Consider the following 16,044-nt stretch of genomic DNA (forward strand, 5'->3'; position numbering starts at 1 on the left):
TAAAGATAAGTGACCTGTTCTTCTTACACACTTCTAACTGCAGATTCCTCATCTTGTGAACGAATACCAAAGAACTAGAACTAGACCTCCCTCTAGGGGTGAGTGTGTGGAATGACAGACCAGCAATCCTGCAGGACAGATCGGGCAAAGCGGCTGTCTCAATGGACCTGGCTAATCAGGCATTAACGCCTGGTGAGCGTGTGGAGGGACACCCATGTAGAAGCCTGATAAAAGTCCATGACTGGCAAACTGCATGCCAATGCAGTGGTAGTAGCCTTTGCTCTGGTGGAATGAGCACACAGGCCTTCTGCTGGCTGCTTATTTGGCTAGCCCATAGCAGATCTTAATGCATATAACAATCGGTCTGGAGATGGTACTCTTTTGCACAGCTTTGCCTTTTGCTCAGTCAAAAAGTTGGTCATAAAGCGGTAATCTCTGGTCCGATCAACGTAGAAGCTAAGGGGCCTTTTTGGGTCAAGGCAATGAAACTGTTTTCTCTTAGGAGAGAAGGCAGTATGCAGTAGGCCATCAAGGTGATGGATTGTCCTAAGTAGAAGGGCATGACTACCTTGGCAGAAATGCAGCTTTCGTCCAGTTTGTCTGAAAAGCAGGATGTATATGATGGTACCACAGATAATGCCTGGAGTTAGCTCACTTTCATGGTAAATATTAAGGCTATAAGAAATGCCATCTTGATGGTAAGAAGGCGAAGTTGGTAGCTGTGCATGGGTTTGAATGGTGTGTACATCAGGTAGGTGAGGACCAAACTAAGGTCCCACCATAGCATCACAAACTAAGTTGGTGAAAACATATTGACCAGCCCCTTCAAAAAACGCATCACAACCAGGGACTTGAAGGAAGGCTGTTCAAGTAAACATAACAAAACCGAAAGGGCTGAGCTATCACCTTTAACTATGGTCACAGCAAGGCCTGGCTGGGCTAGTAACAAACAAAACATGAAAACATTCAATTACTGTGCATTCAGGGATCGAATACTTCAAGTCCACCAGAATACAAACTTCTTCCAGCATCCTGGGTTGCTAGGATGACACCAACCACTTTGGGGAAGATCAACAGTCAAACTGTTGCCACTCAATATCCAAGCAAGGAAGTATAGTTTGTCCAGGTTCAGGTGCAAGACTCACCCCTGCTGCTGCAACAGGAGATCCTCCTGAACAGGCAGCCGGATGAAAGGACAAATGTGGCTAGAAGTTTCGGGTGGCATCCTCTCTTTGCCCAGTGTAGAGCCACTTGGATGACTTGGGCCTGGCCCCTTCTTTAGTACTCTGGGCAGGACAGCTAGGGGTGGAAAGGCCAAACCTGCAGTGCTGGTGGAAGGAGTCTCCGAGGGAGGACTGCCTTGGGAACTCCAACGCGCAAACTTTAGACAATGCACATCGGCTGAGTGTGTCTGTACTGGCGTTTAAAGATCTTGAGAGGTACGGAGCCACCAGAAAAATGCACCGAGTGTCCAGCCAGTACCAGAGGTGCTAGACCTCCTGGCTCAGGACCCTCTACCCCACACTGCCCTGTTTGTTGCAGTACCATAGTTGTATAAACTATGACTCTGGCATAGCTGTACAAGGTTTGATTTCCCAGCCATGGGTGACCCAGGTGAACTTAGTTCAATGCACCAGCACTGAATGTGAAAGACAGGTTATTGTAGTCCTGCGTAACCCCGCTCAATACATAAAGTAAGTGAAGTCATTGCTTTTGGGTAACTAACAATCTCTGAAAAGGGATTAAGGGCATTGTTGTAACAGTAATCCTATTTCATTTTTTACAGTATCATGTAATTTTACCCCTTACTCACTTCACCATGCACAAGGATGAAGTGCCCAATTTGGACCCCCTAAGCCCTTAAAAAGTCTTTGCTGGTAACAACCCACCAGTTTCAAGTTTTGCATAATTAAAGTGTTCCATCAAAAAATGAATGACAATTTGAAAAGCAAAAAGTTTAGGAACTCTTCACTGCCTTCTTTCTAACTTTCAAAACATACGACCAATCTGCGCCAAAGTTGCTCTACTGAAGGTGTGAGTTTTAAAAGGTTTCTATCGGATGTTTTGTGAAAATTGAGACAACGCTAAGGGTACACAAACAGAATTTTCTATGGAGTAAAATATAATAAAAATGTGTATGCATGTTTGTGTCTATAATGTATATTTAAATATTATTTTTAAGTGCTCTTCTATACGGCGAATGGATGAGGCTATCCAGCAATTAGGACGATTCCATGAAGGAGATTATGCAGATACCTGAACCTAGAAAAGTTTTGGTTAAAAATGAAGGAAAAACAACAATATTAAGGTTTACAAAAAGTAAACCGCTTCTAAACACTGGCAGTAGAGAAAGCATACCGACACAAAACAGTACATCTGAATTACAAAGGCCAATCAATACAAGTGCCTATTCATAGCGAAAGCTTTGCGCAATCAATGACACAATGATTAAACATTAAGTCTATGTGCTGGGGTGACAGACAAGAAGCATTAGCACTTACTGAACAGGTCTGCAGGTTTAATGTCACAAGTTCAGGGCAATGAGCTCCAATGTGTTTTAATGCTTCGTCTTCCAGCTGGGAACAGGTAAAAGGCAATGAGTCAAGAAGAGAAAACACAACTTTCAGGCAACGTAAATAGCTTTCAAAATTAGAACATACAATAGACTCTTGTCAACTCAAATGGGAGAGATGGCTCGAATCCTTCAAGTTTAAACCTGCCCCCTAATAAATGCCCCTTCTCCACGGCCGCAAGACTAACATTAACGATGGTCAATGCCCCCTTGGACAATGCACACAGTTCATATGCTATAATGTTACATGGCCTTCACAAAGCCATTATGTGTGGAAGAGGGTTCACAAGCCAAAAAGACAATATCAATTTAGGGAAAGTTGTGTGTGTCATTTTATTGTTTCTGTACACCCAGCAACTATACAGTTTTTTGAAGAGTCTATATACTGTTTTAAATAAGCCATGTTTGGAAAATGTCCATATACGGACTGTGGTCATATGCAATTCAAGTGCTTATGGTAAAGTATAATAAAGCTTTATTATCTTTAACACATCTTGCATTGATAAGCCTCTAGTTGGAATAGCTTCAGCATGTCCGGTGTAAGCCATACAAATCTACCTTCAAACAAAGACCCTTTTTGTGACCATGAATATTGGTGGGTGCATACTGAACTTCGTGTTGCTTGTGTATTTAACAAAATCATAGTACAGTAGAACTGAACACATACGAGATAGGTCCTAGCATAATAGATTCCTGGACTGCATTGTTTGAGATTAGATACATGGCAGCTTTCTTCAATTATTTAATTTTACTGTTTTTTTCTATGGCTAAATAGATACACCACACAGATGGATCTCTGGAGAGCATAACAATTTACATAGGGAAGGAGTACGTTATAAGACATTCGAGTTATACATAGTTGAATCAACATTTACAAGAGCACCTGTAAACAATGTTTAAACAGATGCTTGTGTAGCTGCCATGACTCAAGACTGTGCCCAAATTTTATAGCTGGTAAACTCTGTTTTGTTCTCTCTGCTAGGGCAAAAAACTATTAAACCTGTCCCACTCTTTCAAACTGTCTTTAAAAAAAAGTAAAACTAACAATTTAACAACTGCGATATTGGTCAGAGATACAATATAATGGAACAGTGCTAGAAACAGGTTGTCCCCGAGATCTTGTTATTATAGAGAGCCAAAAAAGAATACTATATGCAACTGAAGGAGAAGTACAAGAAGATATGTAATATTTAAGATGTTCATTTGTGATTGTAAAACTTTTATTGAAGGAAACGCCTTGAAGCTTTGAGAAAACCTCTCGCATTGCAAATCATCAAAATGTCAAGCATTCCTTGGAAAGACATTGATATGAAACGAAAAGGCCCCTCTCTTTATCCAAGGTAGATTGATATACCTTTTCCTCTTGATTACTCCCACAATGCCGTCTCGGATTTATTTTTATGTTTTACGAAGGTACTACTTGGATTAGGCAGGATTACAAATATAATACAAAATGTGCAGTAACAGTGCATAGCTCTTCAGACAACAGTTAAGCATTTGTATATGCTCAGGCCTCTTCTAGTCTTTATGACAAATACAGCTACTTCAGCATGTTTCAAATTACTGAATTATAGCAATATCCAAACATGAAATGTTTGGACACCGTAAAAACACCAATAATTCAGCCCAGAGGACCAATTATTCCTTCACTCCCCTAGACGAAGTCTTAAACGTAACCACACAAGTCTGTATAATTTAACCAGGCACACCTGTGCACCTCAGCATACTGCCGTCCAGCTGGTTGCCTCACTACCATGAACGTATTCTTACGGAAAATTACAGAAACTACTGACACACTTTCTAAGCAGTAAATGGTATGGCTCCAAACTACCTCTCTGATAAACTATCTTGATAAACACCTGCTTAAAACCTACGGCCCACACTGACTTCAACCTCTTAGGTACAGCTAAACCACCATGCACCGCCTCCAAGTTCCAATCTTTCGATCATCTAGGCCCACTGCACTGGAACTTTTTAACAACCCACATTCAGGCTACTGGCTCTCCACAAAAATTTAAAACAGCAGTGAAAAAGCTTGAGAGAACTGTGAATCACTGCAGTCTCTAAAAATTGTGTAAGACCAAGTCAAGCTTCGAATAGTATGCCTATAAGATCTTAGCACCCTGAAGGATTGTTGTTTGAACCAGTAAAATACCTATATGTTTGAGGGCAGCCGTATTTGTAAAGCTTGAAAAATTCCCCTGTTGGAAACAACTCTGTATAAATTGTAGAACTACTGACTTAGATTTGTTCTCTAGATTGGGAGCATATAACGTGAACTAAAGCTTTGCACTAATATGTAGTCAAATCGGCCTCGACCAGCCATAGGTGTGAACTGGGAACAGGCACAACACTCAAACCACTACTATGCTTTCCACAACTACAAAACATTCAACCCCACCCCTGTATATCTGCCATACAATCACGGTCTTAAACTCAACACAGTCCTAAATAATTATATAGGACTAGTGCAATCACGGTCTAAAATCCAACGCAGTTTAAAATAATTATATAGACCAGTGGTTCTTATCCTGTGGTCCAGGGACCCCTGAGGGCTTGTGACTGCTTAGAAAATTAAAGAATCTTAACATATTAATAAAGCGATATATAAAGAAGCCAAATGTGCCAATTAACATTTTAAAACATACTGTAACTGTGAAGGAATTTGAAATTGGAAGCTAAAAACTAAATGTGTATCCTCACATTGATTCATGAGAGCATTGTAAGTGTGTCAAGCAGAATATAGTATGGACGATGAGAGGCCTCAATTGAATTCACCTAAAGATTCAACGATCCCATTTAAATGAAAACATTTTTTATATTTGTTTGTGCGTTGAATAAAATATTTCTTCATTTGGATATTTGTTTGATGAATTGTTATTTCAGTATTTTTTATGTATTGTTTTTCGGTTCAAATTATTGAAAAACGCTTAGGCTGGGGCCCCACTTCCAATAATGATCCATTGGGGGTCCCCAGGTTCCAGTGATGATTAAGTGGGGGTGCACAGAAGTCATCATGCCGAGTCTTAATAGCATCTTAAGTGAGGGAGTAAGGAAGACCCTATTAATTTTATATATGTGGCTAGCTGGAAGTCGTATGAAAGCAGGCATATATAAAATCAAAGCCCATCAGTAGAAACAAGGGGCCTCTCCTCCTGTGTCATCAACAAGGAGTAATTTTCAGCTGCGCACATTTTACAAGTAAATATCCTTCTAAAACAAATCTACCTATGTTGAACATTCAGAATATTTAGGAAATGTGTAATAAGCATATTAGGTTCCTCAAGGAACTCCAATATATGTTATCTAACATACAACTCCTACATTTATTTCACTCTGGTCCATTTCTTTGGATGTGTAATAACATTTTGGCCTGTAATGCCCGTGTAATTTCTAACACTGAAACATCTAAATATGCCAAGAGGGAGTTCCCCTGTAGTCTAAAAGTCCTTAAAATGACACTGCATACCTGTGTACACCCTTTTAGAAACAGAGCTTTCAGGCCCCCGCAGCCTTTGACCAGTGCCTGGATGCCATCTTTAGTCACTTGATCGCACCAGGAGATGTTTAGCTGTTCCAGCAGCGGGCAACCCTCACTAAATGAAAGAAGGAAACAAGATAATTAAAAGCAATTTACAAAATCAGAGAGCATCACTGACAAGTGTGTGTTTATTTTCAAACATTATTCTTAACACTGAAGTTCTAAACCACCCTTGGTGCTTGATATCTTAAAACCGCAATAGAATGCTGTAGGAGCGTGATTCTCTAGAACCTCAGAGGATGCAGTGCAGTCAAGACTCCAGGAGAGTCATCATGCCCTGGGATTGTTTTAGGTTTGCAAGCAAGAATGGCTGGTGCTGTAGAACCAGTACCGGATAAAAGAGGAACCAGATGTTCGATATTGGTACCGGAAGCCAGAGAGGCCTGGCCATCAAGACCAAGCACAGTAAAATCCCAAAGGAAATTAACTTTTGAACCTTTAACAGTTGAATCCATTGATTAAGTAACTGCTTTCAGGGGCATAGACATACATGCAGGGACCCTCGCCTTTGTTTACTGGCTGCTGGACAAAAAGGTTTGGAAAAAAACGAATCTGAGCGCTTCCACAGATATTAATATTAAAGTGGTACAGATGTCCTCCTTACCTTAAACCTCTCGGGAACATGCTCGTTCATAGAGGTGAAGAACTCCTTACCTCCGAATTTCAAAGGCATGTTAATTAACAGTGTGTTTTGTTTTTTACTTACTTCATCAACAATAAAAAATACATTAGAGCTCAAATGCAATAATACATGTGTTGAATGTTTTTGTAACATTTCTTGGTTGATAGTTTCAATCTGTTGAATTAAGAGAGATAATTCATTCTTTAGGGTCCATTTGCCTTTGAAGAGGATTTATTTGATCTGCCCTGCCTTTGGCTAGGTTTTTTGTTTCCCTCAAACCAACATATGTTTCTCCCCCATATAAATGTTAAGTCTGGAGTTTTTTTCAAGACTTGCCTTGGTGAGTTAGTGTGCTAAGTCCTGGAGATTTTGTCGACAGAGAACACACTTTGCCCAGTGACTGAAAAGTAAACTTCTGATTCAGTTTTGTGTCACCTCACAACAACATATAGCAATTACAGAATTGAAAGCGACATATTACTGATAGTAATAATAAGTCCCAAGGATTTCCGTCAGGAGGCAGACTATCTAATCCCACATAAGCAGCATCCATATGCAGTCTAGTAGTGAGAAAGGGTAGCTTACCAGCAGATCACGTAAGCCATTACTGGACGAAGCAAGCAAGCCTTACCATATCATTTCAGATACATTTCAGCTACAGTGTTACTCCAGGCTTTTATTCAGTACTGCCAGGGACGTCTTGGGTACAGATGTGGAATAGGCCTTACCTCAGTACTTTCACATATATTTGGGGTACCGAGTAGATGGAAAGCCTTACTCAGTAATTTTTGGGACAATGTGGATAATGAAGAGCAGAAAACCGTACCTCAGCGCTTTCAAAGACATGTTGGACACAGAAGTGCAGGACGCCAGGTCCAGCTGTCTCAGCTTGGAGCAGAACTTGCTGAGACTCGCACAGGTTCTGGAAAAAAGCAAGTGATATGTTAGGAAGCAGGTACTAACGTGTGTATTAGAGAACTGCATATGTGAAAAATTAAGGCTTTATCTTTGGTAAGTACAGCCCAAAGGTCACTGCGCTTTCCTAGCTCCCAGACAATCTCTACTACACCAAAGGCAATTCATTAAATAGGGCAGGGATCCACTTTTTAGATTCAAGAATAACCATGTTGCATGTAGCACCACGAAAACGAGATAAACCTTTGAAAAGCATCAATTATATACATATATGGTTCACTTCTATACCATTCATATTGTGTTTCCAATGAAAACCAAAGACTACACTTTTTTTTAAATAACATTTCATTACATGTATTTTTTTTCTTTCTTTTAAAGTATCCCACTTTTAAAAATACAGTAGTCCGAAAAGCAGTGCTAATTAACAAAAAAATGAAATAAAAAAATCTAAGGTTATAAAGCCAGCAGGTCAACTACATCACAGCGCAGCATTTTGACAGGGTATCAGGATACACATCATTATCCGGTTTTCCCCAGGAAGTATACAGCATGTTTATAACTTTAAAGAAGATTTCTGTGTTAGTGAAAAAGTATTTCAAGTAGCTTTTCCCTCACCATTATCTGAAGGTTGATTGTCATGAGCAAGGAATAGAATTGCAATCTCAGCTCCCAAATAAAGAAGGTGAAGGCAATGGAATGGTAAAATATAAGCAAGGGTAGTAGGCATTAGCCAAAGAGATTACACAGGAAGGTCTGACCAGACGTGGAGCTCAAATCAAGACAATAGTATGTGATTGATCGCCAAGTGGCAGCGCTTCAGATTTCATTAATAGCAACACTGCTTGACACTTCTGGTTTAGCATTTTTTTTCATGTGAAATGTCTTCTTGGTTTCCAAAAGGGAGCCAGTTCCAAATTTTGGTAACAGATAGTAGTAACTCATGAAAAAGCCATCTTCCGATGTACTGTTCAAACAGGCATATAACTATCAAACTGTGTCCATTTTCTTATATCTTTAGCCATGCATAGGTAACAGTGGTTGACTAAACATTGAAGGAAGAAAATGTATTTTAAAACAAGGTGAGAAGATATGTGATTTAAATGAAAATGCTCAACTGGGAAAGTAACTGATAATGTGTCATTAAAATCATCTAATTCTTGTTGAGCACAGTGTATTGTTTCTCGCAAAAATGTATGGACCTTACTCCTTCTATGGGTTTAAGTACTTAAATAGCGGATTTCCACAAATATTTATGCATTAATTCTAAGGGACAACCGACCAATTAGGAGAAAACTATATTACATTTCCATGGATGTAAGGTTCTCCTAAGATATGTTAAGGTTTCAAAGAATGCTTAGTAATGGGAACAGTGAAAAAGTAAACCTGAGATGGACTCCTGTACGCCGTGACCAAATAAAGAGACCTGAAGCCCTCTCCAGCTAAGTCGAGAACATAAAGCAACATGCCTCTTCCTGGCTTGCTGTAGGATTGATGGAATTATCCAGGCACAGAACCTCTTTGACTTAAAGACGCACAACCTGGTTCCTTCAAAAGTCATACAGGAGGAAATCAGGGGACATGCAGCCATGCTCAAGATTAAAAGACTGCAGTAGAGAAACATGTTTTACAGTCTGGAGAGAAAAGCATGCCTGCACTGAAAATTTATTAGGAGGAAATTTGCACGTTCAAAATTCACCATCAATCAATTTGCTGAGGGCTCCATACTACAGGCACATCCATAACAGCAGGAGTTGCAGTAATTTAAAAGGGTTTAGGGCAAAGGAATCGTCTTGCTCACAAAAACATTTCAGGACCTTTAACTCTGTGGAGGAGTGTGGCTCAATGGTTAGAGCGGCAGACCCTGATGCAGAGTTCTGGCCAGGGACCAGGGTTCGATTCCCGCCTTGGTGGGGTCTCGGGCTCAATTTCCTCGGACCTGTTAATTCTCGCCTCGGTGCCTATTCCAATCACGGGCCCCAAGCTGCAACTCTGGGCAATAGCTTGCTTAGCCTCCACACCTGCCCCAACAGCGCTAAGGATGCTTGGCTTCACCCTGCGGGTGCCCAGGAGTGGACACTTCACAGGGAAAGCCAGGAGGGGTTCCACAGCGGTATGAGTATCAGCGCCAGGAAACCGAATAGGCGACACCGCAAGGTGACCGTCTGGTGACAGTGCGCTCTATAAGTACCATGACATTTACATTTACATCTTCCACAGGCTCTTCGCACCACCATTTCATGCCAGCACAAATCCTCCTATGCTCCCCAATCATCCCTTATTAACATATCTACCAGAAAACCCACAGCTTCCAACCAGTTTGGAGTCATATGCTTAGAGGACCATAGAGTCCCTCTATCCATTTTTAGGATAACCACTTCTCAAGTAACTAATTCATATTTAGATTGAGTATATATACACTTGAGAAAAGGTACAACTCCGGATCAAGAACAGCCAACTGGAGGAAAAAAGGTCAGGTTCGTCCAGGGCCACTGGAAGGCCTACATGTCTATGAGCAGATTATGGTTGGAGGAAGATCCCAGAGGGTTAAATAAATAAATAAAACTGTCTGTAATTCAGCACAGGGATTAAGCGGTGAAGGAAGTGCAATAGTGAATCCCTGCAATGGACTCACCTTGAAACACAAAATATATGCAACACCTAATGAATATCTGAAGTAGAAGGGATTTTACCTGGATGACTGATGTCCGTATGTTTCAAGTCAGGATTCAACCCTGCCAGCATTAGGCAGGAGGATTGTTTAATAGAGATTATGCAGAAAAGATCAAACACATCGCTGGTAAATTCATTATGTTCAGATGGCTTCAACTAAGACTGCTTGGAATGCTCATTTTCCATCCTATTTCTTGAGTAGTTTTTCAGTAAACATATGTATACATTCTCATAGGCACCAGTCACTGAAACATTTGCCATTCATGGTAACAAATCTTTTGTCCCACAAATTCAATTATTTGTGTCTTCTGCTTGAGGAAGCTGCTTACGATCCACATGCACAGGAAGTGAAATCACTGGATTTCTGTTAATCTATCAGCACAGGAAGTGGAAAAAACTGGTTTCCTACCAAAATACTCTTTACTTTATGGAGGGTGCAGTGCAGATGTAGTGTCCTTCTGCCCCTTTCCGCCCTGCCCCCACTGATTATTAGGACCCCTGGTGCTCCTCCCACTCAGCCACCCCATCGCTTCTCCACTGCAACCCTCTGAACCATGAACTTGGTTACATCTCCCGGTGCTGCTACCGCGCCACATTGCCTAAAACAAAGTGCATTCTTGAGCACCACCTGCCATTTCATATGCACTCTCCCACACTCACCTCGCACAACCAATACACATACACCACAACTTTCCCTGCCCTGCATACTCAAAAACTAGCTTCCTAACTGAACACGCTACCAAAATTTGGGAGCTGCAACGTAACCACTCAAAGGACCTTCTCTAACGGATCGAAACCTGGCTGACTCACTCGGCCCTCGTCATTGCCACGGCAATCCCCTGCCATCGGTACAAGATGATAAAACAGAACAAACAAACCCAGAACGAATAGTTTTCTTACCTGTCGGTGTAGTTTTGCAGCTTGAAGATCTTTCTGGATTCACTATGCTGTGCATTATTCCGCGGTCTTGTGGTTGGGTCCGGATTCGTAGTCTTTTCTTTGGTTTTTTTTGGTTTTTTTGTAGCCCAGGTGGGCGTCGGCGTCACATCCCTTTGGGTGTATTTCCGGTGACGTCGGCATGCTTCCTGCGGAAGCTCCCACTCTTGGGCGCCATCTTCGGGTTCTTTTTTTCCGTGTTTCTTTCGTTTCCGAAGTAATGGCAATGTTCTATTCAGGTGATATTTTACCGCTTTGTACCTTCAAAGTCTTTTCCACTTCTTCTATTTCCACCTCTTCTCTTCTCCAGCCTCATCTTTCTGGCAGAGGTGGGTGGGTTCGCTAGTGAATCCAGAAAGATCTTCAAGCTGCAAAACTACACCGACAGGTAAGAAAACTATTCGTTTTGCAGCGTGAATCTTTCTGGATTCACTATGCTGTGCATAGATTTTGTAGCGGTTTCTCATCTCTGTGGCGGTTGGGTGGAAGATGAGCGTTGGGTATTGAATATGTGCTGTAGCGCCTTCTGTCCAACTTGAGCTTCCTTGTTCATCTGTATGTCCACACAGTAGTGCTTCGTGAACGTGTGCACCGAAGCCCATGTTGCCGCCAGGCATATGTCTTGTATGGGTGTGTTAGCCAGGAAGGCTATTGTAGCACCCTTTTTCCTAGTGGAGTGGGCACGTGTCCCTTCTGCTAGCTCTTGTCCTGCACGCTTGTGGCAGAGTTGAATTGTCTGTGCGATCCATCGTGCAATGGTCTTTTTGCTTACTGCCTTTCCCATGTAACTGTTGGCGAATGACACAAAGAACTGTTTTGTTTTCCTGTGTCCCTTCGTCCTCTCAATGTAGTGCATGACTGCCCTTCTGGCGTCCAGGGTGTGCAGAGCTCGCTCTGTGGCAGTTGTTGGTTTTTGGAAAAAAACTCGGTATCTGTATAGACTGGTTCATGTGAAATTTAGATACCACCTTCGGCATGAAGTGTGGGTCAGTCCTCATCACAACTCTATCATTGTGTATTTGTATGTAGGGTTCTTGTAGCGTCAGAGCCTGAAGCTCGCTTACTCTGCGTAAGGACGTTATTGCAACCAGGAAAGCTGTTTTCATAGTTAGCATCTTTAAGGACGCCTTGTGGAGTGGTTCAAAGGGTTCCTTCATGAGTTCCGTTAGGACTATGTTCAAGTTCCATGCAGGTGGCGGCACCCGCTTGGGTGGTGCTATCCTTTTCGCACCTTCTAGGAATCTCTTCACCACCTGTGATGTGAAGAAACTCCTGCAAGTTTCTCCCCTTGTGTAGGCGACTATCGCTGCCAAGTGAACTCTCAAGGAGGATGAGCTAAGGTTCTTCTCTAGCAAGTGCGTCAGGTACTTTAGCACTGTGGAGTCCTTCTTCATTTTATTGTGAAGTCTTTCTTGTCTGCACCATATTGTGAACCTTTTCCATTTCGCAACATAGCACTTCCGAGTGCTAGGCCTTCTTGCCTCCCGCAGGACCCTCAGGGTACTTTCTGGCAATCTTAAATGTGCGAACTCTATGTCCTCCGGAGCCACGCTACTAGGCTCATGCTCTCTGGCTCTGGGTGTAGCACCTCTCCGTTCTGCATGGAGAGTAAGTCTTTCCTCCTGCTGAATCTGTGGGGTGCACACTGTGTCATCTCCATGATCTGCGAGTACCATGTCTGCCTCGCCCACTGTGGTGCGACCAGTATCAGTGTCATGTTGCTCGCTCTGCACTTGCTCAGTACTCTGTGCATCAGTGGTATCGGGGGAAAGGCGTAGGCAAATGTCCTTGACCAATCTATCCATAGGGCATTCCCTAGTGATCCTTCCTCGGGCTGCTTGGATGGCATTTTGCATTCTGGCGTGTGGCAAACAGGTCCACCGATGGAGTTCCCCATCTGTCGAATAGGCGCCTTGTCTCCTGAGCATTGAGCTCCCACTCGTGGGATGCCGATGTCTGCCTACTGAGCCAATCTGCTTGTATGTTGTCCTTCCCTGGCAGGTGTATGGCCAGCAGGTCTATCTTGAGAGGGATGGCCCATCTCCATATCTCCTGCGCCAGCGTTGAAAGCGGGGCTGACTGTGTGCCCCCCTGCTTGTTGATGTAGAACATCGCAGTGGTATTGTCTGTTTGTATCAACACCTTGTGTTTGTACAGTCTTGTTTGAAAGGCTTTCAGTGCAAGGAAGATTGTCTTCAATTCTAAGTAATTGATGTGCTTTGTCGCATCTGTTGGTGTCCACAGTCCCCTCACCTTGAGCTCCTCCATGTGAGCGCCCCATCCCTTCAGGGATGCGTCTGTGGTGATGGTCACTGTTGGCGTTGGGGGCGTTAGAGGCTTTCCCCTTGCTATGTTCTCCATGGTCCACCATGTCATCTCCTCCTGCACTGCGTGCGTTACAACCACTAGATCCTCCCAACTGCCTGTAGCTTGTGACCATTGCTCCTGTAGCCATTCTTGAATGGGTCTCATGTGGAGTCGTACATTCAGTACCAGGTGGATGCATGATGCCATCATCCCCATGATCTTGTTCGCAGTCCTCACTGTCCGAGCTTGTCCCTTCCGGTAGAGGCGAGTTTCCTTCACCAGCGCCCTCGCCCTCTTCTCGCTGGGGAACACTTTGCCCTGTAAGGTGTCGATCTGTGCTCCCAGGAAGATCTTCACTTGTTCTGGCTCCATTGATGATTTCTTCCAATGGATGGAGAACCCCAGGTTTATGAGCGTGCTTGTCACTGTATGTGCGTGCAGCTTGCATTTCTGGTATGAGTTTGCTTTCACCAGCCAGTCGTCCAGGTAAGGGTATACGTGTATTCCTTGCCTTCTTAGGTGCGCTGCGACTGCTGCGAGGCACTTTGTGAAAACTCTTGGTGCTGATTTTAGACCGAAGGCCAGTGTCGTGAACTGGTAGTGGCTTTCTCCGACGGTGAACCTGAGCATGTGCTTGTGCTTTCTGTTCATTGGAATGTGCAGGTATGCGTCTTTGAGGTCTATTGTGACCATGAAGTCCCCGATCTGCAATTGTGGGAGCACCTCTTGCAGGGAGGTCATTTTGAATTTTTGCGTTCTTATGAATTTGTTCATGAACCGTAAGTCGAGAATGGGTCTCATTGTCTCGTCTACTTTTGGTACCAGGAAGTACGTTGAGTATACTCCTGTGTTTCTTTCCTTGAAGGGTACCCGTTCTATGGCCTGCTTCCGCAGGAGTTCCTTTGCCTCCTCCTGCAGACACTGCAGCTGCTTGCCTGCTAGTGGCTTTCTTTTTGGTTTTCTGCTTGTTGGCCTCCCCTCCAACTCTATGCAGTATCCGAATTGGATAATGTTGAGGATCCATTTGTCTGATGTGATTTCTCTCCACTCTCGGAGGTGGAATCTTAATCTTCCTCCCACTGGTGTCATGTGGTCGTAGGTGTCTAGTTTCTCTTGACCCATCTGTACGTGCTGCCCCCTGGGATCTTTTTTGTGGCGGGCACACTGAGTTTTTTGAAGTCACTTAGAGGTGGGCTGCTGCCCCCCTCTTCTATTTTGTCCCCGTCCATTTCTCCCTCGAAAGGACTGGCCTCTTTGTTGGTACTGCCAGGACTGCTTCTGATGACCATGCTGAGTCTGCGAGTCTGCCTGGTGCGTTTGCTGGAAAGCCTGGTGTGATGTACCTGGCTGGTTTCCGCCTCTCCCGCCGGGCCTCCGTGACGGGGTGCCCCTCTTGTTCCCTCTGAACTGCAATGCTCCCATGGATCTTGCCGTTACGTTATCTTTCTTCAGTTGGCTGAGCGTTTCATCAACTGTTGTTCCGAAAAGCGTGCTGCCGTTGAACGGTGTGTTCAGGATGCTGTGTTGCACCTCCGGTTTGAAACCGGATATCCTGAGCCAGGCGTGCCTCCTTTCCGTGACGCCCATCATCATGAGCCTGCTGGCGGTGTCTGCCCCATCCAGGGCCGTCTTAAGGCAAGAATTTGCCGCGTTTTTTCCCTCTTCAACCAGCTTTTCGGCTTTCTGCCTGGCATCCTGGGGCAAGTCCTTCACCAACTGCCCCAGTCCCTCCATGATTTGGAACATGTGCCTGTTTATCAGGGCGTTGGAATTAGCCATGCGCCAGTGGGTCGCGGCATTCCGTTCGATCCTTCTGCCCACCAGATCCATCCTTTTGCTCTCCTTATCCGGTGGTGGGCCCGAGGTAGTGGGTACGTTAGCCCTCCTCCTTGCTGTGGCCGTGATAATGGAGTCTGCGGAGACCGTGCCCTGAATGTAGGCCGGGTCCTTTGTGGCATGCTTGTACTTCTTCTCAGTTCTGGGAGTTACTGCCTTGCATGTTGTGGGCTCCCTGAAAGCTTCCTTCCCCTGAGCCAAGACGCTCTCGAGCATTGGAAGGAACTGGCTCCTCGTTTGTGTTGGGAGCAATGTTTCTAGAAGGAAGTCTGCTTTCTGCTTCTCTTCGTCGAGCTTGAGCTTGAAAGCTGCTGCGGCAGCTTGTATCACCGAGTTGTAGGCCCCGATGTCGTCCGGCGGCGAGGGCCTCGAGGGGTAAGTGTCGACCACCTCCTCCAGGCTGTCGGTGTCGACATCTATGTAATCTACCTCCTGTAGGTCAGAGGGTGTTGAGTCTGCGTCCGTCCTGCTTTCCTCTTCCTCCCCATAGTTGTAACTATCGTAGGGATTCTCGTACTCCTCCTGGTCGTCTATCACCTCGACGTCCTGGTCTTGTTCCTCGACGACTTCGGTGATCTCTTCCTCCTCCTCGACTGCCTCCACCACCGGTGGCTTGGTCTTGTGAGGGATCGTGAAGGCCTTCAT

General features: G+C 44.0%; 1 protein-coding gene across 2 annotated transcripts in view; it reads right to left on the reverse strand.

Annotated features, from left to right (window-relative positions):
• FBXL20 (F-box and leucine rich repeat protein 20) overlaps positions 1–16,044 on the reverse strand; it is a 604,101-nt gene that overhangs the window by 234,037 nt on the left and 354,020 nt on the right. For both annotated transcript variants that reach the window (XM_078645644.1, XM_078645643.1), the window contains exons 7-9: positions 7,562–7,657; positions 6,042–6,168; positions 2,502–2,576 (exon numbers count right to left, since the gene is read on the reverse strand). In XM_078645644.1, coding sequence (XP_078501770.1) covers positions 2,502–2,576; positions 6,042–6,168; positions 7,562–7,657 — 298 coding nt within the window. The remainder of the gene's footprint in view (positions 1–2,501; positions 2,577–6,041; positions 6,169–7,561; positions 7,658–16,044) is intronic.

The sequence above is a fragment of the Lissotriton helveticus genome, chromosome 5_1 (genome assembly GCF_964261635.1).
Source record: "Lissotriton helveticus chromosome 5_1, aLisHel1.1, whole genome shotgun sequence".
NCBI classification, from domain to species: domain Eukaryota; kingdom Metazoa; phylum Chordata; class Amphibia; order Caudata; family Salamandridae; genus Lissotriton; species Lissotriton helveticus.